Source organism: Lissotriton helveticus, chromosome 9 (genome assembly GCF_964261635.1).
Source record: "Lissotriton helveticus chromosome 9, aLisHel1.1, whole genome shotgun sequence".
In the NCBI taxonomy this organism is placed as follows: Eukaryota; Metazoa; Chordata; class Amphibia; order Caudata; family Salamandridae; genus Lissotriton; species Lissotriton helveticus.
The window spans coordinates 138352395-138376287 of NC_136070.1; the positions used below are offsets into that span (position 1 = coordinate 138352395).

The 23893-nt window shown below is 50.1% G+C and overlaps 1 protein-coding gene across 2 annotated transcripts in view; it reads left to right on the forward strand.

Annotated features, from left to right (window-relative positions):
* Window positions 1–23893, forward strand: part of SPTBN5 (spectrin beta, non-erythrocytic 5) — a 2054098-nt gene that overhangs the window by 1678608 nt on the left and 351597 nt on the right. For both annotated transcript variants that reach the window (XM_078659643.1, XM_078659644.1), the window contains exon 58: window positions 7868–8062. In XM_078659643.1, the coding sequence (XP_078515769.1) occupies window positions 7868–8062 (195 nt within the window). The remainder of the gene's footprint in view (window positions 1–7867; window positions 8063–23893) is intronic.

The window sequence follows — 23893 nt, forward strand, 5'->3', positions numbered from 1 at the left end:
GTACAGCCCCCTTTAAGCAGGCTAAAAGTAGGAGCTGGTCCCATTCCAAATTAGATTTTATCCTGAACTACTCTACAAGAAGAAACTCTGGACTTCGACGTTCTGCTGCACAGAAGACTGAAGAATCTCCCTTGTGGGCAAGGAGTGTCCACCCTGCAACTGCAGGCACCATCAAGCGTCCTAGCGGTTCTCTTTGTCGTCCTTCCTGCCGGAACCAGACTTCAGAGCCAGACAAGACCCGGACTCCCAGACCTCTCCGACCTCTACCCACATCTGCAGCACAGCTGAGACCCGTGGGTGCGACGAGACATGTGGGACCGGCCATTTTGAAGAAACTGCACTTCGCTTCCAGCACGACTTCTGAGGCATCCTCAAGTAAGTGCTTTGGGGATTGAGAATCCCCAGCCCCGAGCAGCTCCTGCACCGAAGACCAGCCCCCCAGCATCCACGAGATCTGCGTGGGGCCCTTTTGCTTGATTGCTGCTTGTGTTGTCTGGTCACTTGCCGGCTGGCTAGTGGCCTCCTAGACAAAGATCCTTGAACTCTACACTGCTGGTCTGGTTGCTCCAGACTGGCCCTTGCTCCCTTCCAAAAGAGGAGCACCCCGGACCCTCCTGGTCCGCACCAGACGTCGTTTCCACTCACCGCGTGGGTTGCCTTTGCCAAGGCCTGTTGACTCCAAATCCGGATCCGACACAGCCGACAGCGAGAGCCTGCGTGGGACAGCTCATGCCTCCATCCTGGTCATCGAAGACAACTCCTGGTCCATGTGGCTGCAGAGACAAGCGTCCACTCTTCACCTGATCGCGACGACAGCATCTGGTTCCCTCCTGGTTCCACACCAGTCACTGGCTAGTGACTTTGAACACTGTCCCCTCTGCTTTCAGGTCCCCTTCTTCCTCGATCCACCCTTGGATCGCACCGGACATCTTCCTCCTGGTTGCCTGCAGCATCTTTCTTCAAGGCTCCATTGACTTCAACGCGGAAACCCGACACATTTTCACACCTATGCACCCGCAGCCCGTGGGTGAGGTAATGAGAGCATTTCGGTGCTCATAGGTAGATTGACTCTCCTAGTGTCCAGATATCCAGTCGTTTTAGTCCTAACTAGTCGGAACTGTCTGTTACTTACCTTTTCGTAATTTGTTCTGCCCATTGACTGTGTTCCGCATCTCGCGTGTGAGTTCACACTCTGTACACGCGTCCCGTGGGCCTCCTGCTACTTACCTAAGGTTAGGGTAGTGTAGTCCCAGCGATCCTACAGCCTCTGGGCATCTTCATTTCCTCTATCGATTTCCTTATACCATTTACTTAGTATATGGTTTGTCGTGCCCCTAGGGCACCATTGTAATTTTGCGCAACTTATCGTATTTTTCTTAAGAGATTGTCATGTGCTTAGCCCTCTGATCTCATAAAGAGTTCAGAGGTGTTTGTTATTAATAAATATACTGTTTATTTACATAACAACCTGTGTGGTGTCCTTTCATCTGGTATTCAAGGGGTTATTGTGGTAAAACAGCTGGCTTCACATGCCAAAAGAGTTTAGCCTAAGACTGCTTTGTCCATGCTACCATTAGGATAGCTGGTCTATAAGGTGGACTTACAACCAATCACCATAAGGGTTGTTTGGACTGATACAAGGTGATCACTAGAACTAGTGAGCATCATATATCAGGCCAACTTCTCACATTGGTGTGCAGCGGTTGGGATTTGAGCTTGCTGTTGTTTTTACCAAATATAATCTTGAGATATCATTTGAAAGATCACATTTTTTCTTTTTTTTTAGATTTGTAAAGCGCATGGCTGACCGTGAGCGTCCCAGCGCTGATGATAGAGCAAGAGGAGTTGCATGGGGGAAGGTTAAGGGAACAGCCATGTCTTGAGAAGTTTGCAAAATGGGAGTAAATTGGATTGGGTCCGGATGTATAATGGCAATGCGTTCCACAGTTTAGAGGCATTATATGAAAAAAGGCGGCCTCCAGATCGAGCCCTCTTAATCCTAGGTATTGACGTCAGATGTAGGTGTGTGGAACGGAGGGTTCTATTAGTTTTATGGGGAACGACAAGATCTTTTAGGATGGGAGGGGCCTTCCCGTGCAGGATTTTGTGAGTGGTACAAAGGGCCTTGAAATGCACCCTCTCTCGAATAGGTAGCCAATGGAGAGACTTAAGAGCTGGTTTGGCTGAGCAACGGGTGTTCGTGCACCATGTACCTATGGTACATAGGTACCAAAGGTACATATAACAAGCTTAGAAATACTCTGAGTTCTACTGAACTAGCTGTTGTAGTAGAAAGGGCCTAGCACACCCTGACTACAACTCTTAGCAAGGGATCAGTAGGAAAACCCCTAGTGTAGGTAAGTGCATCACTTACACCTTACTAGAAAGCATGTCTACCCATGGAGAGACCTCAGTGACTCCCCTAGTGGTTAGTGAACCTCCACAGGTCCTTTCCAGATATGCAGCACTCAGCTTCCATGAGATGAGACAATTGTGTACCTCCAGGAAACTGAAACAGGGTTCTAACCCTACCACTCCTTTTCTGTTAGGTCTCTTAGAGACATATGATGCTAGAAGGGCTTCTAACCCAGGTCCCTCTGATCCTGCAGACGGGAGCCTGCCCCCCTTAGAAGTTGATCCAGGTAATCCAGACTCGAACCTACCTGAAACAGAGAATGTAGATAGTAGGGAAGAAGGGGATGCATCTGAGGATGAGGCAGAAAATGGCCAACCCTTAGTCAGCAGACTTACTAGGGCCAACTTAGGCCTACATAGGGAAGGGTCTGGGGGAGCCCCAGCCTTACCTCAGGCAGGCATAACTTTGGGATTAGAAGAGATAGGCCTCACTCCAGATACTCCAATAGATCTATTCCCTCCCTGGGCTCTCATGCATCTGCTCAGAGGAGAATGACTTCCCCTCAGAGGAGAGAGCATCAGGCAAAGATGAAGGAAGTTAATCTGAGGATCCAAAGGGAAGAACTTGCCCTTGCCAAAGAGAAACTTGCTTTTGCTAGAGAGCAACAATTGATTGGGTTAACACCCACTGGTGGCAGCATTATCCCTAGAGATAAAGACAGGAGTTTTGATAATAGACACCTGAGTAAAATAGTGCCCTCCTATAAGTCAGGAGATGACATCCACAAATGGATGACTGCTCTGGAGAGAGCTTGCAAAGTACAGCAGGTACCCCAGAGTCAGTGGGCAGCTATATTTTGGTTCTCCTTTGAAGGTAAAGGCAGAGATAAGCTCCTCACTGTTAGAGATGAGGATGCTAATGACTACCAAGTCCTAAAAAATGCACTGATTGATGGGTTTGGCTTAACAACTGAACAGTACAGGTTGATGTTCAGCGACACCCAGAAAACTCAGGCTCAGGATTGGACTGACTTTGTTGATTGTGCCACTAAGGCTTTGGAAGGCTGGTTACTGGGAAGTAAAGTTACTGATTACACAGGATTGTATAATCTTATTATGAGAGAGCAAATCTTAGATAATTGTCAGAACCAGTTGTTGCATCAGCACCTGATTGACTCAGATCTGACCTCTCCCCAAGAATTGGGAAAGAAGGCAGACATATGGGTCAGAACCAGGGTTAAGCAGCAGAACCAGAACCAGGGTGGTGGCCAAAAGAAAGCAGACCAAAAGGGTAGCAACCAGAATCAACAAAATGACCAGAAGTCTTCAACATGGCCCCAACAACCTAAGGAGGATGGGCCCCAGAATTCCCAAAAGAAGAAGAATGATGGCCAAAAGAAAACCATGGTGCCAGTACTGTAGAAGTAAGACTCACTGGTTTAGTGAGTGCACCAAGAAAGGCTCAGCTCCTGCCACTACTGCCCCTAAGGCACCTGTACCCCCTAGTCCAGTTAGTAGTGGTAGTGTACCCACCAAGGCTATAGTTGGGTTAACCCTGGGAACTGAGGTGGGTTCTGACTTAGTCAGAATACCTACTCAGGCTGTTCTTGTCTGTAGTGGGGACATGGATTGACCCCTACTGTCAGTCCCAGTACACTGGGCAAGTACAGGCAAACGCCTTTAATCAATGGAAAAATGGCTCAGGCCTACAGGGACACATGTGCCAGTGTCACTATGGTGACACCAACCTGTGTGGACCCTGATCAGATCATGCTAGGTTCAGACTACCTAGTGACCAATGCTAGCAACGTCACTACCAATCACAGTATGGCAGTTGTTAACTTCTCCTGGGGAGGGGTAACTGGCCTCAAAAGGGTTGTAGTTAGTTCAGACCTCCCAGTAGATTGTCTCTTGGGCAATGATTTGGAATCCTCAATGTGGTCACATGTGGAGTACAGGACTCATGTAGAAAGGTTAGGTCAGTCCCTGGTCTGTGCTCCACTGTAAAGTCCATCCCCTGTAGGGAAATGGACCACCTGAGAAGTTTGGGGCTTTCACCCTTCATTTCACACCCAGGATGGTAAGAGAGAGATGAGGTTTTGTGTAGACTACAGGGGTCTCAATGCTGCCACTAAGACAGATGCCCATTCAATACCTAGGGCAGATGAACTCATAGATAAATTGGCTTCTGCCACATTCTTGAGTACATTTGACCTAACAGGTGGTTATTGGCAAATCAGGTTAGCTGAGGATGCCAAGGCCAAAACAGCATTTTCTACCCCAGGAGGTCATTACCAGTTTGTGGTGATGCCCTTTGGTTTGAAAAATGCACTTGCCACTTTTCAAAGGTTGGTGAACCAAGTTCTCACTGGGTTGGATGACTTTTGTGCAGCATATCTAGATGATATTGCTGTCTTCAGCTCCACCTGGGAGGATCACCTGATCCACCTGAGGAATGTTTTGGAGGCCCTGCAGAAGGCAGGCCTCACTATCAAGGCCGCCAAGTGCCAGATAGGGCAGAGTCAGGTTGTGTACCTGGGCCACCTTGTAGGTGGAGGCCAGGTTCAACCATTGGAGAGCAAGATACAGGCCATAAAGGATTGGGCTCCTCCAACCACCCAGACACAGGTCAGAGCTTTCTTGGGCCTGTCTGGTTACTATAGGAAGTTTGTCAAAAATTATGGGTCCATAGTGACACCACTTAATGACTTGACAAGCAAGAAAATGCCAAAAAAAGTTCAGTGGACAGTTAGCTGTCAAAAGGCATTCGATTACCTGAAGCAGGCCATGTGTACTGCACCTATTCTCAAGAGTCCCGACTACTCCAAAACCTTCATTGTCCAAAGAGATGCTTCTGAGTTGGGTGTGGGAGCTGTTCTATCTCAACTGAATATTGATGGTCATGACCAGCCCATTGCTTTTATAAGTAGAAGGCTGACCCCTAGAGAGAAACGTTGCTCAGCTATTGAGAGGGAGGCTTTTGCTGTGGTTTGGGCCCTGAAGAAGTTGAGGCCATACTTGTTCGGAACTCACTTCAAGATTCAGACCGACCATAAGCCCCTCTTGTGGCTAAATCAAATGAAGAGTGAAAGCCCCAAACTTCTTAGGTGGTCCATTTCCCTACAGGGGATGGACTTTACAGTGGAGCACAGACCAGGGACTGACCATGGCAATGCAGATGGTCTCTCCAGGTATTTCCACTTAGAACAGGAAGACCCTACCTGGTCAAGGTTAGTTTAATGTCCCTAAGTTTGGGGGGGGGTTATGTAGGGGAGTAGGGTCTGCAATCCTATGGTCTCCCCAGATTTTTGCTTTTTGCTTCACTGGTTTACGACTTTCCCTGGCTGTGGGCCTGCTAATCAGACCCACGGCCTAGCTGTTCTCTCTCTAAATTGACATCCATGTACTTTAGGTGCATTTACCAATTGGTATTGGGACACCTTATCATCCCCTGTACAGTGTACCTTAGGTACCCAGGGCATAGGTGAACCCAAGGCCTACCAGGGGCTGCAGCATGTATTATGCCACCCCTGGCTGGCCATCTAAACAGACACAACTGGCTGGTAAGACAGCTGGGGCAAGGTAGTGTAAACACCCTTTGCTATGGATATAGTATATCTATATCTAACCCTAAAATGGACACATATATTCCTATCAGTCACTCTAATGGCAGGCCTTATCAATCCTGAAGGCAGAGTGCTTGGAATTATGTGAGATGGTGCTCTAGCATGAGCTGAGCCTGTCTGCAGCTTGCGGAACCAAGTCCTTATAGCTGTTCCATGATAACGCTATACCATATACTCTTAAGTGCATTATAATCCTCGCGGTTGAATGCTAACTTTGGTATAGGATTATCAAAACATGTCGAGTAAGGTGTCATACGAATTGGAATACTACCCCCTCACCAATTCTGGCGACGGGGGTAGCATTCCACCCTTTTAGAGGGACACGACATGTATGTAACTGTGAACCCCGGTTAAAGTTAAGCCAAGCCTCAGCATCACAAAATAGATGCTGCCACCACAGAAACAAGTCAGACCTCCGGCTGCTGGGAGTCCTTTCAGCGAGGAAAGCCTGGACAAAGGGTTTCCTGCCTTGGGAGGTGCTAGCACCACCCCAGACAGGATTTTGTGTATTGAGGTAGGGAGGGCTGAAAGGAATGAGACATGCCTGGGGCACACAAGGTGTCCCTGTGCATACCCCGGTTGAAACCAGTTGCTGGGACCTCCAGCCCCAGCTCTGGCACGAAACCGGACCAATAATAGGGGGTGTAACCACCCCCCTTCCTGGTCCCACCCATGGGAGGGACCTAGTCAGCAGTACAGCCCCCTTTAGCAGGATAAAGGTAGGAGCTGGTCCCATTCCAAATTAGATTTTATCCTGAACTACTCTACAAGAAGAAACTCTGGACTTCGACGTTCTGCTCCACAGAAGACTGAAGAATCTCCCTTGTGGGCAAGGAGTATCCACCCTGCAACTGCAGGCACCATCAAGCGTCCTAGCGGTTCTCTTTGTTGTCCTTTCTGCCGGAACCAGACTTCGGAGCCCGACGAGACCCGGACTCCCAGACCTCTCCGACCTCTACCCACATCTGCAGCACAGCTGAGACCCGTGGGTGCAACGAGACACGTGGGACCGGCCATCTTGAAGAAACTGCACTGCGCTTCCAGCACAATTTCTGAGGCATCCTCAAGTAAGTGCTTTGGGGATTGAGAAGCCCCAGCCCCGAGCAGCTCCTGCACCGAAGACCAGCCCCCCAGCATCCACGAGATCTACGTGGGGCCCTTTTGCTTGATTGCTGCTCGACGCGTTGTCTGTTCACTTGCCGGCTGGCTAGTGGCCTCCTAGACGACGATCCTTGAAATCTACACTGCTGGTCTGGTTGCTCCAGACTGGCCTTTGCTCCCTTCCAAAAGAGACGCACCCGGACCCTCCTGGTCCGCACCAGATGCCGTTTCCACTCACTCACCGCGTGGGTTGCCTTTGCCAAGGCCCCGTTTGAGGCTCATCTATCCTTTATATCTTTTTACACTTGTGTTACAAAATCTAAATTATGGGGGCCTCAATGGAGAGTTGGGGTCAAAATGGTCCCTTACGATTGTCTCACTTCTGTGCCTTTTTCTGACTAATATTGCCCTCTGAAATGACAGTGTTTTTTGTTTGACGAACACAGCTGTTAGAAAACTATTAAAGGACTCCCAGCGCAAGGATTTTGAATGGTTTAGGCATGTGAATCTATTTAAGATACCAGCGCCTGAGGACTGTATTTACAGGTAAATAACTTGTTTCTTATAGATGTTTTTAATCTAATTTTACAATTTTGGTTATTTGATTTGATGATCATCTGTTGTAGATGGCATTTTCTCGCATTTTGCATCTTAGTTTTTGGTTCAGCCTGATGTTGCATACTCCAGTATTTAGCACTTACTGACCCTTTTGTTCAATTCGGTTTTATTAAGCTAACTGCTGTTTTTGTCCTCTACATTTCATCACTAATGGATGTGGAGTTTAGGTGCAAGAAAAGAAGTTTCAAGACTTTATGAAGGAGATTGAAAGTCTAGGACAATCCAAGATGATTGGAATCCAGGATTTGGTATCCAGCCTTTCAAGTAATTCTCATGGCAGGCTTGCTGAGATCCATCACAGAACAAATGAGCTGAATGCTATATGGGAACATTTGTGCAAAACCATCAACCAAAGAGGCGAGGTAAAATGTAGCCCATTGTCTCGGGTGGTGCATGTGTGGTGAGCCAGTTTAATACTGGTTTTATTCACAAGCTTCTTTTGTATGCACAGCTTTATAAACAAATATATCTCATCCAATACACCTCACTGGGGGTCACAGATGTACCATATACTCTTACTGTACATTTACCATTCTAGCCATCTCTAGAAAGCATCATGTAGTTTCTTCAAATCAAACATAGTTATTTTGCTGTTAAATACAGATATTTGTTGCTTTCTAAATATCAACAATACAGATTACTTTTTTTTTATTTCAATAAGTTTTATTGGCATTTTTCTTAACAAGAAACAAAGATTCCCACAGAAGTCATTTACAAATTTGTATGACAGTTATGTCAATATCGTGTTTGTAACCAATTAGAACAAAAGTCATACATGAGTTTTGGCAACAACTGGAGATCAACTTAAAATAAGAGAGAGAAAAGTATGTTCAAGTAGAAGAGTCGAGGGATAGGCATGCCTGGCTTTGGATGTCCTAGCACCAGCTTCTGAGCCTTATAATATTAGCCGTAGAATTGAAGGGGTTGGATAGGAGAAGGCAGCTGGGACTAAAGTTATCTTTATATGCCTGAGAGAATAAGCAGGTGTCGATTTTTGTAGATATAGGATGAGGGAAGATCAAAGGTGTCTAGAAAAATCCTGCTCAATGCTATGTTATCTGCGCTCCTTGGGAAACATACCCAGGCCCACCATGTGTCGTATGATATGCTTTTGTAGACCTTTCAATCCCAAGGCTAGTTTTATTACTCCAGTATTGGAAGTTTCATAGATTCCCATGCTTGTATTATTCCCCATCATTGGAATGGGAGTCTCCGGTATACATTAAATAGCAATAGAAACCATCACCAAAACAGAACCTAGGTCTAGGCCCATTCTTGTTTTGCAACCTATCTACCTCTTTTTGCAAAAGAGACCAAAATAAATGAACAACCAATCAGATTAGCCTCACCCCATAGAATCCTCCTGAGAGAAGCTCAGAACCTCAGATTTTCTACTGCACTTTGTGCAAGGGAGTCTCCACTGAGCTCTGCTCAGTTTTTTTCCTGTAAACTCTATTTCTACTGCTTTTCACCAGTTTTTTCTTCAACAACTGCTTCAGGATGAAGGAGAAAATGCCCTCTTTAAAGCCTGTGCTACATGTGCTAAGAAGAGGTTATATGTGGAGGCCAACCACAAGGATTGTATTTACTGCCTGTACCCAGACCATAAGGCAGCAGACTGTAAAATATGCAGCACTTTTTCTACAAAGACTCTGCGAGACTGTGAGGGGCCTCTTTTGACCTGGCTTCAGAAGCTAAAGTCAAGGAAGGAACCAGTCTCCAGTGACAGTGATGAGGCATCCTCTGCTACGTCTTCCAGAAGGTCTGTAAAAAGGGGTATAGCTTCTCCTTCACCTTCTGAAGAATGTCCTGGTAAGGCCTTAAAAAATACCTCTGGCGCGGACCAAGATGGCTGCGTGAGACCTTAGCTCCGCGGAGCCCGCTCCTCCTTTAAGTCTATCCTGGCATAATCCTGCTACCCGAGAGTGATACTCGACGGCTGAGCCGAAAAGATATCATCAGGTGAAAAAAGGAGCGAATTCCGATATTTCTACCCCTCCGGAGTGACATCGGAAGATTGGGCCTGACGTCTTCGGAGACCGGCAGCCGAGGTATACAACTAAGCCGGACACTAATGCAACAACAGCGGCTGGAATCCACCGGAAGTTCCGGCTCGACTCCGACATCGGCCTCCTTCGCGTCCTTCTGAAGTCGTGGAACTAACAAAGACTGGCACCGCATCGCCGTAACGGACTACGACGGGAGCGCACGGCGGAGGGGCGACCCAAGGCCCGAGGTGTGCTATCCAACTCTGACTCACAAGAGGGGCGGCCATCACGAGACCACTCATGGCGTCAAAGCCTGACAGTGAAAAGGCCCCGTCTCGGAGTAACAGAGCCTTAAAAAACTTGCAAACTAATAAAATAGACAACTATGCACAGCCCAAAGGCTCGCCTACAGAACGGAGGAATTCCCCCCGCCCGGAGGGCACTCCCTGGGAAGAACGGAGGTGCCAACACTGGTCGATGTCATGGCGGCCATAAACAAAGTGCAGATGTCTATGGAGGAAAGAATGGACGCTTTAGATTCTAAATTGGACACTGTGAAAATAGAGATGAATCTACTGAGAGCGGACCATGCCAAGATGAGTGAAAAGGTTAAATCCTTAGACATCAAGACTTCCAGTCTAGTCGACGACATGGCGGAGATGCAGCGTGAGGTCCGGGCCTTGCACGCGGCCCGGGAGGATACACGGCGGAAGTTGGACGAGTATGAGGGACGCAACAGGAGGAACAATATCTGAATTCTTGGAGTTCCGGAGAAATCGGAGAATCAGGCTCCAGATTTATTTGTAGAAGACATAATTCTGAATCACCTGAAACCGAAGGGCCTCAGCAAAATCTTTACGATTGAGCGTGCTCACAGAGTGCCGGGAGGCCAGCCAAAACCGGGGGCCCCTCCACGCCCAATGATAGCGAGAGTGCTGAACTATAGGGACAGAGACGCTATCCTGCAGGCGGCACGTGCCGCCGACCCGCTCCGGTTTGAAAATGCTACCTTGTCCTTCTTCCCTGATTTCACCCAGGCCGTGCAACGGCAGAGACAGAGTTTCCTTCCTGTTAAACGGAGGTTGAGGGACAAGGGACTGCGGTACTCAATGCTTTTTCCAGCAAAACTCAGTGTGGAGGTGGATGGGAAGGCATGGTTTTTTGATCATCCGGAGGCTGCATCGGACTGGCTGGACAGCACCTCCCAGACGCAATCCGATAGAAGGGCCGAAGAAGAAGATCAGTGAGACAAGGACTGTCTAATTGTTGATTGTCACTGGGGGGGTTGTGATCTACAAGACATTTATGAGAGACTATAACTCGGGTGGATGCTTATTGGAGTGGGATGCAGGGGCTGGGGTTTGGGTTCCCCCTCATACTATTTTTGGTTAAATGGTTGGGGTCGGGCGACAGGCACGCTGTGAGTTGGGGTTGGGCATTGTCCTTATGCAGGGGTGCAGGGAGGGGGGTGGTGTGAGTGGGTTGGGGAGTTCTATGTTTGTTCGTGGTGGCGTATTTTGGTTTTGGTTTGATTATTGTATGTTTGTGTGTGTTTTTGACTCAGGTGATTCTCCATTACTGATTTTTGTCGCAAACGGTTTCGAAGGCGCATGAGAAATGTGGATCGGGGATGAAAGTTCTGAGCTGGAACGTAAATGGCTTGGGTGATAAGATCAAAAGGGGTATGGTCAACCAACTCATTAGGAGACACTCCACGGAAGTAGTGTTGTTGCAGGAAACTCACTTGATAGGCAACAAATGCATGGCCCTACATCGAGGGGGATTCAAAATGGTGGCACACGCGGGCTTTACGTCCGGTTCCAGGGGGGTGGGTATTCTGATTAAGAACTCCTTCCCCTTTTCAGTACAGAAGACCTGGATTGACCAGCGGGGTAGATACGCTGGGGTTACGGGCCAGTTAGGGGGTCAGATAATTACACTATTGTCAGTTTATGTTTCGCCGGCTCTTCAGTCTGAGACCTTTCGGGACTTGAGAAATATAATCCTTGCATTTCCTCTAGGGCGGTTAGTGATCGGCGGGGATTTCAATTCAGTATTAGACGGGGACTTAGATCGTCGGCCTCCCCGGGTATTGCCGCAATCCCAGAGGTGGCTTCCTGAGTTCTTAGATACGCTTGGGCTCATTGACCCGATATCGGTTCATTACTCTCATGTTTCAGCTGCGCACGGGTCTCTGTCCCGACTAGAGTATGTGATTGTTCCGATAGCAGCGGCATCTTCGATTTCGGAGGTCAAATATTTAGGGAGAGGGGTATCAGACCACTCCCCATTATGGCTCAGCCTAACGTTCGGCCTCCCTGCAGTGGGTAGGGTGGCCCCAATTAGTGCTTGGAGATCGAGGGACCCGGTGGTAAGGAAGGAGGTTCTTAAGGTGGCGGACAGATACTTTGTAGAGAATGAAGGGTTAGTTTAATCTGCCGGGACGCTCTGGGAGGCATACAAAGCCGTAGTGAGGGGCGAGGTGTTGTCCGTTGTATCACAACGCAAGAGGGAAGGATTGGCGGAGATAACTAGCAAGGAGGAGGAAGTTCTGAGTCTAGAGCGACGTTGCGCAGAATCCCCAGAGTCGGCGGACCTCCACTTATTGAAACTCCGGGAAGAGGAATACAAGATCTTGGCTAGGGAGGGTGCTGTGGCGCAACATAAGGTTACACAAAGTCGCATATACGAGCATGGTGATAAGGCAGGGAAACTCATTGCTTGGTTGGAGAGAGGAGAGCGTGCGTCGAGGTTGGTCCCAGAATTGTATAGTCAGGAACGAGGTGTGATAAAGGATCCGCAGGCGGTGGCAGAGGAATTAGGAGAGTATTATCGGGGAGTTTACAAGGCTGGGAATGGTTACACTGAACAGGAGAACGGAGACATGATCAAAGATATCGTAATGCCCTGCCTCTCGGAGGAGAATAAAAGTTTTCTGGACTCCGCCGTTACGGTAGATGAAGTTGGCCCGGCCATTAGACAGGTCAATTCCGGGAAGGCCACCGGCCCGAACGGGATACCTATTGAGTTATATAAGCTGAATGCCAATAGAGTAGCACCGTACCTCTGGGCCATGTTTCTCGAGAGCCGAGAGAAAGGAGAACTTCCATATGATCAACGGCTGGCCAACATAGTTGTTATTCACAAACCGGCTAAGTCTGAGACGAGTTGCTCCTCGTATAGACCCATCTTGCTCCTCAATGTAGAACCTAGGCAAACTACTTGCTACCAGATTAGTGAAAGTGATCACGACACTGATCCACCCGGACCAAACCGGCTTTATGCCCAACCGCAATACTGCATTAAATTTGCGACGGTTGCATGGTGTGCTTGGTGGGGCGTCGAGGCTTGAGGAACCAGCGGTCCTCGTATCGTTAGATGCCACAATGGCATTCGATAGAGTGGAATGGCCATACTTATTTGCAGTATTGACTAAGCTGGGTTTCGGTGAAGGTTTTGTGAGTTGGGTGCACTTGTTGTACGCGAGGCCACTGGCGAGAGTGGTTGTAAATAACTGTAAGTCCCGAGATTTTCCCCTTGGGAGAGGCACCAGACAGGGGTGTCCTCTTTCACCGTTGCTTTTTGCATTGGCCCTCCAACCGTTAGCGGCTTGAGTACGATGGGACCTCACTATACGTGGATTGCGTTGGACGCCAGGGTGGGAGGATAAAGTGTCGCTATATGCTGACGATGTTTTGCTTTACCTTACCAGGCCGAAGTCCTCCTTCCGATGCTTCCTAGACGTTCTTGCTATTTTTGGGAGGTACTCCGGCCATAGCTATTAATTGGAGTAAATCAGTGCTTTATGTCTTAACCGGAGACCCACCGGAGGTCCCACACACCTGTCCTATTCGTATAGAAAAGGATGGATTTAGATATCTGGGGATTTATGTTTCGCTTGACCCGAAACAACGCTACGATAATAACCTGGCGTCCCCTCTGGCTCGCTGTAGGGGAGACGTGGAACGTTGGAGAACTCTCCCACTGTCCTTGTTCGGCAGGGCAACACTCTTTAAGATGCTGGTGTTGCCTAGATTTTTAAACGCACTCCAGAACGCGATGGATCCCGTGCCAGCTGCCTATTTTAGAGAGATAGAAGCCCTCCAGCGACATCTCTTGTGGGACGGAGGGACGCGTATAGCCTTTGGCAAGCTGACTCGCTCCTGGTATGACGGTGGAATTGGACTCCCAGACCTGAAGAAGTACTACTGGGCAGCCCACTTGGCCACGCTGAATCATATAGTCTATGGTATTCCAGGAGATCCGGGTTATGCTATGGATCGGGGCCAGGCCCCTGGAGGTAGAATAGAGAGAGCTTTATACTCTGGACTGGGCAAGTTTCCTCTTACGGGGCCTACGGCGCACACAGTACGGGTGTGGCATGCTGCCACCAGAAGCCTGGGATGGGAGGGCAGGCTTACACTGGCCACTCCATTGTTCAATTCTGAGAATTTGGGCAGCCTGTGGACATCAAAAGGGTTTGAAAACTGGGATCTAATAGGAATTACCCAGATTAAGGATGTGTGGGGGAAGGACACGATACACACGTTTGATTCGCTTGCCGGACAATATAGTCTACACCAGAATGAATACTTTCGTTATCTGCAGGTCCATCACTCCTTGTTGACTCACATTCCGAAAGGAACGGTACTCCCTGAGGCGTCCCCCCTGGAGGACCGGGTCCTAGACGGACACATCCCAGATAAGACGATCTCACTGATATACCGCAAATTAGTTAACAACGCAGAGGACCCACTAGTTAGACTCAGAGCGCAATGGTGTGCAGATGGCCTTGACATGGATGATGAGGATTGGATAGAGGCGTTGTCCTCCCCCAAGGTAGTGGCTATTTCAATGAGGCTTCGATTGGTCCGGTTGAAGATACTTCACAGACTCTATATCACAGGGCCACGACTCGTGCGAATGGATAGAGCGACTGGAGTGGAGTGTAAGCGAGAATGTGGGGAAGATGGTACATTGATGCATATCCTTTGGCACTGCACGTACATACATGCGTACTGGGTGAAGATCTATGAGAAATTGAGAACTGTCTTGGGGTTGGAAGTACGAATGGAAGTCCGGAGATGCCTCTTGAACATATGGGAACCGACAGACCTAAATGACTACCAGAAGCAATGGGTAACGCTGTCATGTATGGTTGCCAAATGAAATATAGCTCAGTTGTGGGGTGCCCGCCAACCGCTCCGAATACGTAAATGGGAAGAAGATCTAGACTGGTGTATGATGAGAGAGCGGGCGGTCTATGTTGCACGGGGTTGCCCTCGGAAGTGGACGAAGGTATGGGGGGCCTGGAATCGGTATCGTGGAGACCTCTGTGAAGCCCCTATGGAGACCCTGATATACTAGTGCAAGTTTCTCCTTGATACCAATATTTACTTTATTTGTGGATTGATCCTACAAAGTGCCAAATGAACCGAAGTGTTGTTATTTATGCTTTCACCTGAAAGGTCGTAGTCCTGGTAAATATCCTCACTGAGGTGTAAAGGAGAGGGAAGGACTGTCAAAAGGAGTACTATCTGAGAGGGAATTCCAGCGACTCCAAAGATTTAAAAAAATCCCTCATCACTCTCTTCTGAGGTAAAAACTGTGAAGAAAGTTCACTCGTCGACGACGCCGTCAACGACTCCGTCGACAAAATCATCAAAGGTACAGTCTTCTCCCTCATTTCTGGTCCATCGATGGACTCGTCGATGGTGATTTGATCGTCTCCGGCACTGTGTCAGAGTTCCGCATCGACGACTTCGACGCCGGTGGTGCCTGTGTCGTCGTCGATGGTATTGACGACGACGAGGATGTCGAAGACGAGGGTGACAACAGCGACCAAGTCGACGACGGCTGGGGTGTCGACGGTCTTGAAGACGGCTGTACCGATGACATCCATTTTAACATCACCAATTCTTACGGCGTTGTCGACGACCTCGTCGACGGTGGAAAAATTACTATTTCTTTAAAAAAGCGCCAAATTACGCCTGACGTGACATCCCCCAGAAAGCTTACTCGTCTACCTCCAGCACTCCTTCTGGAAGAAGAGGGATCTGAAGATGATGATGGTCCTTTTGCCTATGCAAATAGCCCTCCCAGTTACCCGTCAAGTGTCAGGATACAGACTCCTGAAGGGGATTATGGAGAGTAGCAGCACTATGATCCTTCCTCGGATTATCAGGAGGACTACCAGCAAGAGATGGTCTCCATGCCTTACTAGCGGACTTGCAATCTATGCTTGTGGACTATAGAAGGAGATTTGCAGTGATGTTCCTCCTGTTCAGCCTGTTACCCCCAATTACCAACACCTCAACCAATGCTTATGGCTCAGGAGGCACCACCTGTTGTGTCTCGTTCACGATGACACCTCTGATGAGGACCAGGGCACTGGCGCCATACCAGATCCAGACGCAGAGTGGGATGACGATGTCATTCCTGATCCGGCTTCTCCTGCACCAGCACCTTTCGATTCCCCCCCTGCAGACATAGGGGGTTTCCATAATTTGATGGATAGTGCCGCAAAGAGGTTTGAGCTGCCCATACACACGGTGCAGTCTGAATGCTTCCTCTATGATTTCAAAGAGCCGTACAGGAAAGCGGTTCACTCTATTCCTATTGTTGGTCACGTCTGGGATGAGGGGTTGAAGGTGCTGAAGAATCCTGCTACAGTGACTCCAGTTTTGCCTCGCCTTGAGAAGAAATATAAGGCTCCAGATGATAGTCTGGCTTGCTTGGTCAGTCAGCCTAAACTGGACTCTGTCATTTATCGGGATGCCCAGAGAAAGTCGAGAAATCCTTCAGCTCCCCTTATGACACCTCTTGATAAAGAGGGCAGATGCCTGGATAACGCGGGCAAGAAGTTTTTGTCCATGTCCAGTCTGTTGGTCAGGGTTGCTAATGCCCTAGCGATACTTGGTCTATATGATCACCAGATGTGGTGTGATCTCTCCCCATTTCTGGACCAATTGCCTGAAGATGCGAAAAAAGAGGCTAAGAAGATTCTTCAGGAAGGAGCAGTAACGTCGGCTGAAGAAATTGACTGTGCAATGGACATTGCAATGACTGCGTTCCGCTCCCTGGCAGTCGATTATGACCTTTGCCATCAAGGCGGGCTGTGGGTTACATGGTTCCATCCTGAAGTCTAGAACAAGATCTTGCATCTTCCCTTTGATGGAGAAGCGCTCTTTGGGAAACATATTGATGATGCGCTTCAGGACATCAAAAAAGACACAGAGACTGCAAAATTCTTAGGGACTCTGCAGTCCCGCAAGGTCCCCTTCCGTGGAGCCAGAGGGAGAGGTAATGCCACATATAGAGGAGGGTACCAGCAACAATGGTATTCCTCATACTGATCTAATTTGTAATCTTACCGGCCGAATTACAACCAGTGGCAAAATCAATCCTCTTCTTTCTCTAGATCGTCAAACGGGGAAAAACAAGGACACCAGGGGAGAGATTACTCGAAGCGTCAATAGCGGCTAACTGGCTCTTACTACTGTCCCTTCTTCTCCTGTGACATCAGTGAGAGGCAGAATATCTCAATACCTCCACAACTAGCAATGAATAACATCGGACCCTTGGATGCTGAAGATCATTCAATGCGGCCATAGTCTGGAGTTTGTCCTAGCACCACCTTCCAAGCCCCCTCGCGACACTGTGTCAAAACATATCCATCTTCTGCAATTGGAAGTCCATCAAATGCTCCGCAAAGGAGCGATAGAGCCGGTCCCTATCTCTCAGCGGGGAGCGGGTTTCTACTCCGAATTCCTCCTGGTCCGGAAGACTTTAGAAAAATGGCGCCCTATTCTAGACCTGAGGGAGCTCGAAACCTATCTCATCAAGCAATCATTTTGGATGGTTTCTCTGCAGGACATCCTTTGTCTCCTCAACTTGAAGGATTACATGGCTACATTGGATCTAGAGGATGCTTATTTTGACATACCCATACATCAAGCCCAAAGGAGGTTTTTTCGCTTCACGGTAGCCGAGAGACACTTTCAGTTCAAGGTCCTACCTTTTGGACTCCGATCTACAACGCGGATGTTTACAAAGGTGTTAGCTCCGGTAACAACCTTTCTACGAAAGCAACAGCATCAGGTCTTCCCTTACCTGGACGACTGGTTGCTGAAGGCTCCTACCAAGCACGCAGTAAAGGATTCAGTCTTAGAGTGCACACGCCTGTTCATCAACTCTCAACACAGAAAAGTCATCTCTCTCTCTCCATCCAGAACAGCCAGATTTCTGGGAGCAATTCTGGACACGTCCATCTACAAAGCTTTTCCGACCCTGGAGAGGCAAGAAAAGCTGATGGCCATGGCCCGTCTGCTGTTAAAAAGACAGTCACTTTCAGTTTGCCTCTACAAGTCCTTCCTAGGGTCCATTTCCTCCTGCATCCCCCTGATCCCTTACAGCAGGTTGCGGATGCACCCTCACCAGGAGGAGTTGGACTTGCAGTGGCGCCAAGTCGATGGATCCTTCGATGATAAGGCCTCAGTTACCATCGGCCATGAAGGACGCAGCATCATGGTGAACGAGCGAGGAGAACGTTTCTCAGGGTCTTTCCTTCAGGATCGCCCCTGCTCCTCAGATAATAACTACAGATGCTTCACTGGAGGACTGGGGAGCAGTCTTGCAAGACCTTCATGTAAGCGCCCATTGGCTACCCCATCGTCGTCTACATAGCAATCTGCTGGAGCTCAGGGCAATTCGCCTGGCCTTGCAGGCTTTTCCTCCGCGAATACAGCAGTCTGCAGTTCTAATACGTACAGACAAAACGACAGCCATGCATTATATAAACAAGGAAGGTGGCACCAGATCTCGACTTTTGTCTCAAGAAGCTCAGACAATCTGGGAATAGGCAATCCAGCAGGGGGTATCACTCAAGGCGGAGCACCTTCCAGGCGTTCTCAACAAGGCAGCGGGCACGCTGAGCAGTTTGAAATCGGTCAGCCACAAATGGGAACTGGACCACTCCATTCTTCAGAAGGTCTTTCACAGATGGGGCAGGCCTTCCATATATATCTTTGACACGCTTGAGAACATGAAATGCCGATTTTACACAAGCAGGCTTCACCATCCGGGATAGTTGGGGAATCCGCTTTCAATGGCCTGGTCAGGCGCATTTGTTTACGCTTTTACCCCCATTTCTCTGATCTCCAGGCTTCTCAGGAAGCTCAAAGCGGAACCCTGCAAGATGATTCTGATAGCTCCTGTGTGGTCCCAACAGTTTTGGTTCACAGAACTTCACCATCTCTCCTTGGACCTTCCACTTCTGTTGCAGCTGATTCCTTCACTGTTGACGATGTCCCAGGGCCAACTCTGGCTTTTGGATCTGCAATCTCTGCAGCTCTCGGCATGGCTCCTGAGCAGCAAGAATTTCTTGGTTTGACTCTTTCAACAGAATGTAGAGAGGTTCTCTCTCAGGCACGAGCCCCAAGTACCTGAACTGCATGAAGTTCTTCCATACATTCTTTCATTGGCAAAATCGGGACTGGCTCACTCTTCTATTAAGGTGCACCTTGCAGCCATCTCTCGCTTCAGACTCACCTCTTCAGGTCCTTCCCTCTGGTAGGCATGGATAAACAAACAGTTTGTCAAGGGCCTTTTCAGAGTTTTCCCTCCAGTCAAGCCTCCTCCTCCTCTTTGGCATCTTAACTTGGTTCTCGCCCAACTCATGAAGCCTCCTTTCAGACCTGTTCACCGGGCGGAGTTGACATTTCTCTCCTGGAAGGTAGCTCTTCTGCTAGCCTTGACTTCGGCTAGAAGTGTGAGTGAATGGCAGGCACATTCAGGAATCTTTTCTCCAGTTCAAAAATGGTACAGTGATACTGCGTACCAACCCAAAGTTCATACCGCAAGCACCTTCAGACTTTCCTTCTAATGAGCTGGTTATACTTAAAACTTTTTTTCCTCAACCGGCTCTCCGGCAGAAAAAGCACTTCACTCTCTGGACATTCAGAGGTGCTTAAAATTATATCTCCAACGTACTAAGGACTTCTGGAAATCTTCTCAACTATTTGTGTCCTTTAGTGACCCTTGTAAGGGCTTTTCCCTTTTCAAGCAGGGGATTGCTTTTTGGATTAACAGCGCTATGCAGCATTGTCACAGAGCAGCGGGTAAGCCCCTGGAAGGTCAGATCCATGCTCACTCCATGAAGGCGATTTCTTCTTCGACAGCCCTCTTTGACACAGTTCCTATCCGGGAGATCTGCAGGGCAGCGAAATGTAGCAGTATTCATACATCTGAAAGAAACACGTAGTGATAGATTCCTTACCTTAGAATTACCCCCAGGCTTCAGATTGGATCTGAAAAGTTTTTTCGTCAGCCGTACCCCTGCGCATCGGTAGGTGTAGTCGTGCGGCTCCGCGTGCGTCGTTGGCATCGTGATGATGTCGTCAAAGCTACTTAGACGCGCTCACGTCAGTTCTTTCTTTTTCCGCACCAACATGCGCAGATCCGGGAAGAGCTAGTACCCCCAGTCACTTTTTGACTGACTTTTTTCAAGGCCTTTTATCTCATCTTTTCGAGTCGATCGACTCCTGGTGTCGTAGGGATGCCCGGTTTCAAGAACTGGGGGGACTGTCATCGCATGATGTCGGTGGCGGATCCCCACTGCATGTGTCTCTACTGCCTGGGGTGTGACCACAACCCCAAGTTGTGCCCCGACTGCTGGGCCATGGCGCCGAAGAATTTGCGGGAGCGGTCCCGAAAGTTGCTTGAAGCCCGGCAGTCGGCGCCACGCCTCTCAAGGTCCTGGTCCCGCGGGAGGTGGAGGGACCTGTCGCAGAGCCGTCATCACTCGTCTGGATCTAAGTCTTTGCACTTGGGGTCAGGTTAGTCAAAGCATTCCAAGAAGTAGTCAAAGAAGCATTGTCGCTCTTCGACTTCCCCTCACCCGTCGCGCGACACGGCTGAGGGTGCGGGCGGTGCCATCCCCGCGGCTCCGGTAGAGCCTGCGATTTCGCCCTTAGTCTACCCCCCTTCCCAGGTACGGGGGCGACGCCTGCCCAGGTTCAAGAATTCCTTGCTGCCATGGCCCGACTCTTTGGGCCATCTGGCCCCATCGGTGCGCCTTCGGGCCCCACGGGCCCGATGGGGGTCCTGCCTTACCATCTCCAGCGGCTCCGGCCCCGGTATTGCTGCCGGCTCAGGCCCCGGCACTGCAGGTCCCCCAGGGGTCCGGTATCAGACCCAGATCGACGCCGGTTGACCTCGTGACACCACCACTGGCGCCGGTCTCCCCGGCACTGCTTCCGACGTCGCCCCCTCCTTGGGATGACGTCGTCCCCAGTTTCAGCCATGACTCGGACACGTGCCGGATCAGCGTCACTCGATGCTGATACAGATGGGGCCTTTTATGCCCTTTGTCCTCCTTATTCTGAGCCTGTTACACATACATATACATACATACATAGGCAGAGGATTTGGGGGAAGCCAGTGGTCTTGACACCTCCCCTGACCCTGCCATGCTGTTTCCTCCTACCGTGGTAATGGAGGAGGGAGCCAGTTACGCAGTGGTGTTGCACCGTACGGTGGCCGTCAGGACTAACCTCCTAACAGAAGTGCTCCAACCAGCGGCTACCTCCTCGGAGCCCTTGCTGCCGTTCAACGAAGCACTGATGTTCTTTCGGGCACCTAGTCCAGGCCCAGCACAGGGGCTCCTGTGGATAGGAACATGGTCTAACGCCATTGCCCAGCTCCGGGTGACACCCTCTTCCTCACCCAACACCCCACCCCCGAGAGCTTGGTGGTCCAAGCCTCAGCTTCCCAAAGCGCGTTCCCTTCTGCACCTCCAGATAGGGAATCCAAGAAGCTGGATCAGTTTGGAAAGAAACTGTTTTCATCTGCCAGCTTAAGGCTGCGTTTGCTGAACACCACATGCCTCTTGGGCCGTCATACCCCAGCTCTGTGGGACACGGTTGCGCAGGTGCAGCCCAGCTGCCCGGAGGGGGCCCAGGCAGTTCTCTCCCAAGCGATTGCGACTGGGAGAGATGCAGCAAAGTTCACCATACGTTGTGGGCTGGATACCACCAACTCACTGGGCAGGTCAGTTTCCACGACGGTGGCGCTTCGGCGCCATGCCTGGTTGAGGACAACTGGCTTTTCGGGGGATGTCCAGAACACCTTGATGGACATGTCCTTTGATGGCATTCGCCTTTTTGGCAACAAGGCAGACAGTACATTGGAGCGCTTCAAGTACTCCCGGGCTACGGCCAAGACCTTGGGCCTGTCAGCCACTCGGCCTCCTCCGCCTTTTGCCTTTCGCTCCTTTCGTGGCCATGGAAGGGGCGCCCGCAGCGTTCGCAAAGCCACAGGCCACAGCAGCAACAACCTCAGCGTGGCAGCGGATGTGGGAACCGTCGAGGCGGTTCAGGGGGCCTGCGGGCAGGCCAGTCCACTTCCACCCCGCAGCATCGGCTTCAAAGCCCTCCTAGTCTGACCTTTTAGGCCCATCTGATGCCAGTGGGTGGACTAATACGCCATCATCTCCACCACTGGCGCACCATCACCTCGGACAAGTGGGTGCTGCAAATTGTCAGAAGGGGCTACTCCCTCCCCTTCGTGGTGCCCCTCCAGCCATGCTACCTCAATAACACTGTATGTCGGGTGATCACTTGGCGCTTCTGCAGCAGGAAGTTGCGGCCCTGTTGGCCAAGGGGGACATCGAGCGCGATCCGACGCCAGAAGTAGGTTGTGGTTGTTATTTATACTACTTTCTGGTTCCAAAGAAGGACAAAGAAGCCCTGCGTCCTATCTTAGACCTTCGGAACATCAATCACTTCCTCCAGAAGGAGAAGTTCAAGATGATCACGCTGGCTCAGGTCTTGTCTGCCCTAGACCCGCAAGACTGGATGGTGGCGTTGGACTTGCAGGATGCCTATTTCCATGTCCCCGTCCTGCTTGCCCACGGACGCTACCTGCGATTCACGGTAGGCCAGGAGCATTTTCAGTTCACCGTGCTCCCCTTTGGCCTTACCAGCGCCCCTCGGGTGTTCATGAAAGTGATGGCAGTGGTCGCAGCTCATTTGCGCAGATCAGGGGTTTCAGTCTTTCCCTATCTCGACGACTGGCTGTTGAAGGCGGGCTCGCCCCAGTAAGTTGTCTCCCACCTCCAGACGACGGCCGACCTCCTGCATTTGCTGGGTTCTCCATCAAAGTGCCGCAGTCGATTTCCTCAGAAGCACCTTTTCATTGGAGCGGTTCTGGACTCGGCTCGGTTTCGGGTTTATCCTCCCGAACAGCGAGTCCGGGACATTCAGGCTATGATTCCGATCTTTCAGCCTCTGTCCCGGGTTTCGGTCAGGATGACCCTTCGGCTGCTGGGGTTGATGGCCTCCTGCATCCTGCTTGTGGATCATGCCAGATGGCATATGCGGGCTCTGAAGTGAGAACTGGAGTTCCAGTGGGCACAACATCAGGGCAACCTGTCCTATCACATCCAGAACTCGGAGGGCACTGCACGGCAATTGTAGTGGTGGCTCACAAATCGCGATTGGGTCAATGGCAGATCCCTCTCCCTTCCCCAACCGGAGCAGACAGTTGTGACGGACGCGTCCCTTTGGGGATGGGATGGCCACATGGGAGAGGAAGAGATCAGAGGCCTCTGGTCTCCGGCAGAGTCCCAGCTCCACATCAACCAGTTGGAGCTTTGGGCGATCCGATTGGCACTGGAGGCATTCCTTCCCTCTGTCCCGGGAAGTGTAGTGCAGGTGTTCATGGACAACACCACCACCATGTGGTACTGCAACAAACAGGGCAAGATGGGGTCGTGGACCCTATGCCAAGAGGCACTGCGTCTCTGGGCTTGGCAGGAACATCAGGGCATGTCGCTGGTGGTTCAACACCTGGCAGGTTCTCTGAATGCCAGGGCGGACCAACTCAGCCGTCGGTGTATGTTGGATCACGAATGGCATCTGAACTCGGACGTGGTTCAAGGTCTCTTTCAGCAGTGGGGAGAGCCTTGGTTAGATCTGTTTGCCACCAAAGAGAACGCGCAATGTCCTCAGTTCTGCACGTTGGAATTTCCAAGGCGGCACTCGCTCTGTGACTCTTTTCGTCACGAGTGGAGTTGCGGTATGTTGTACGCCTTTCCGCCTATACCACTTCTGTCCAGAGTGCTGAAGAAGATCAGGCGCGACCGGGCCCAAGTTATTCTTGTGGCTCCGGACTGGGCTTGAAGAGTATGGTATCATGAGCTACTCA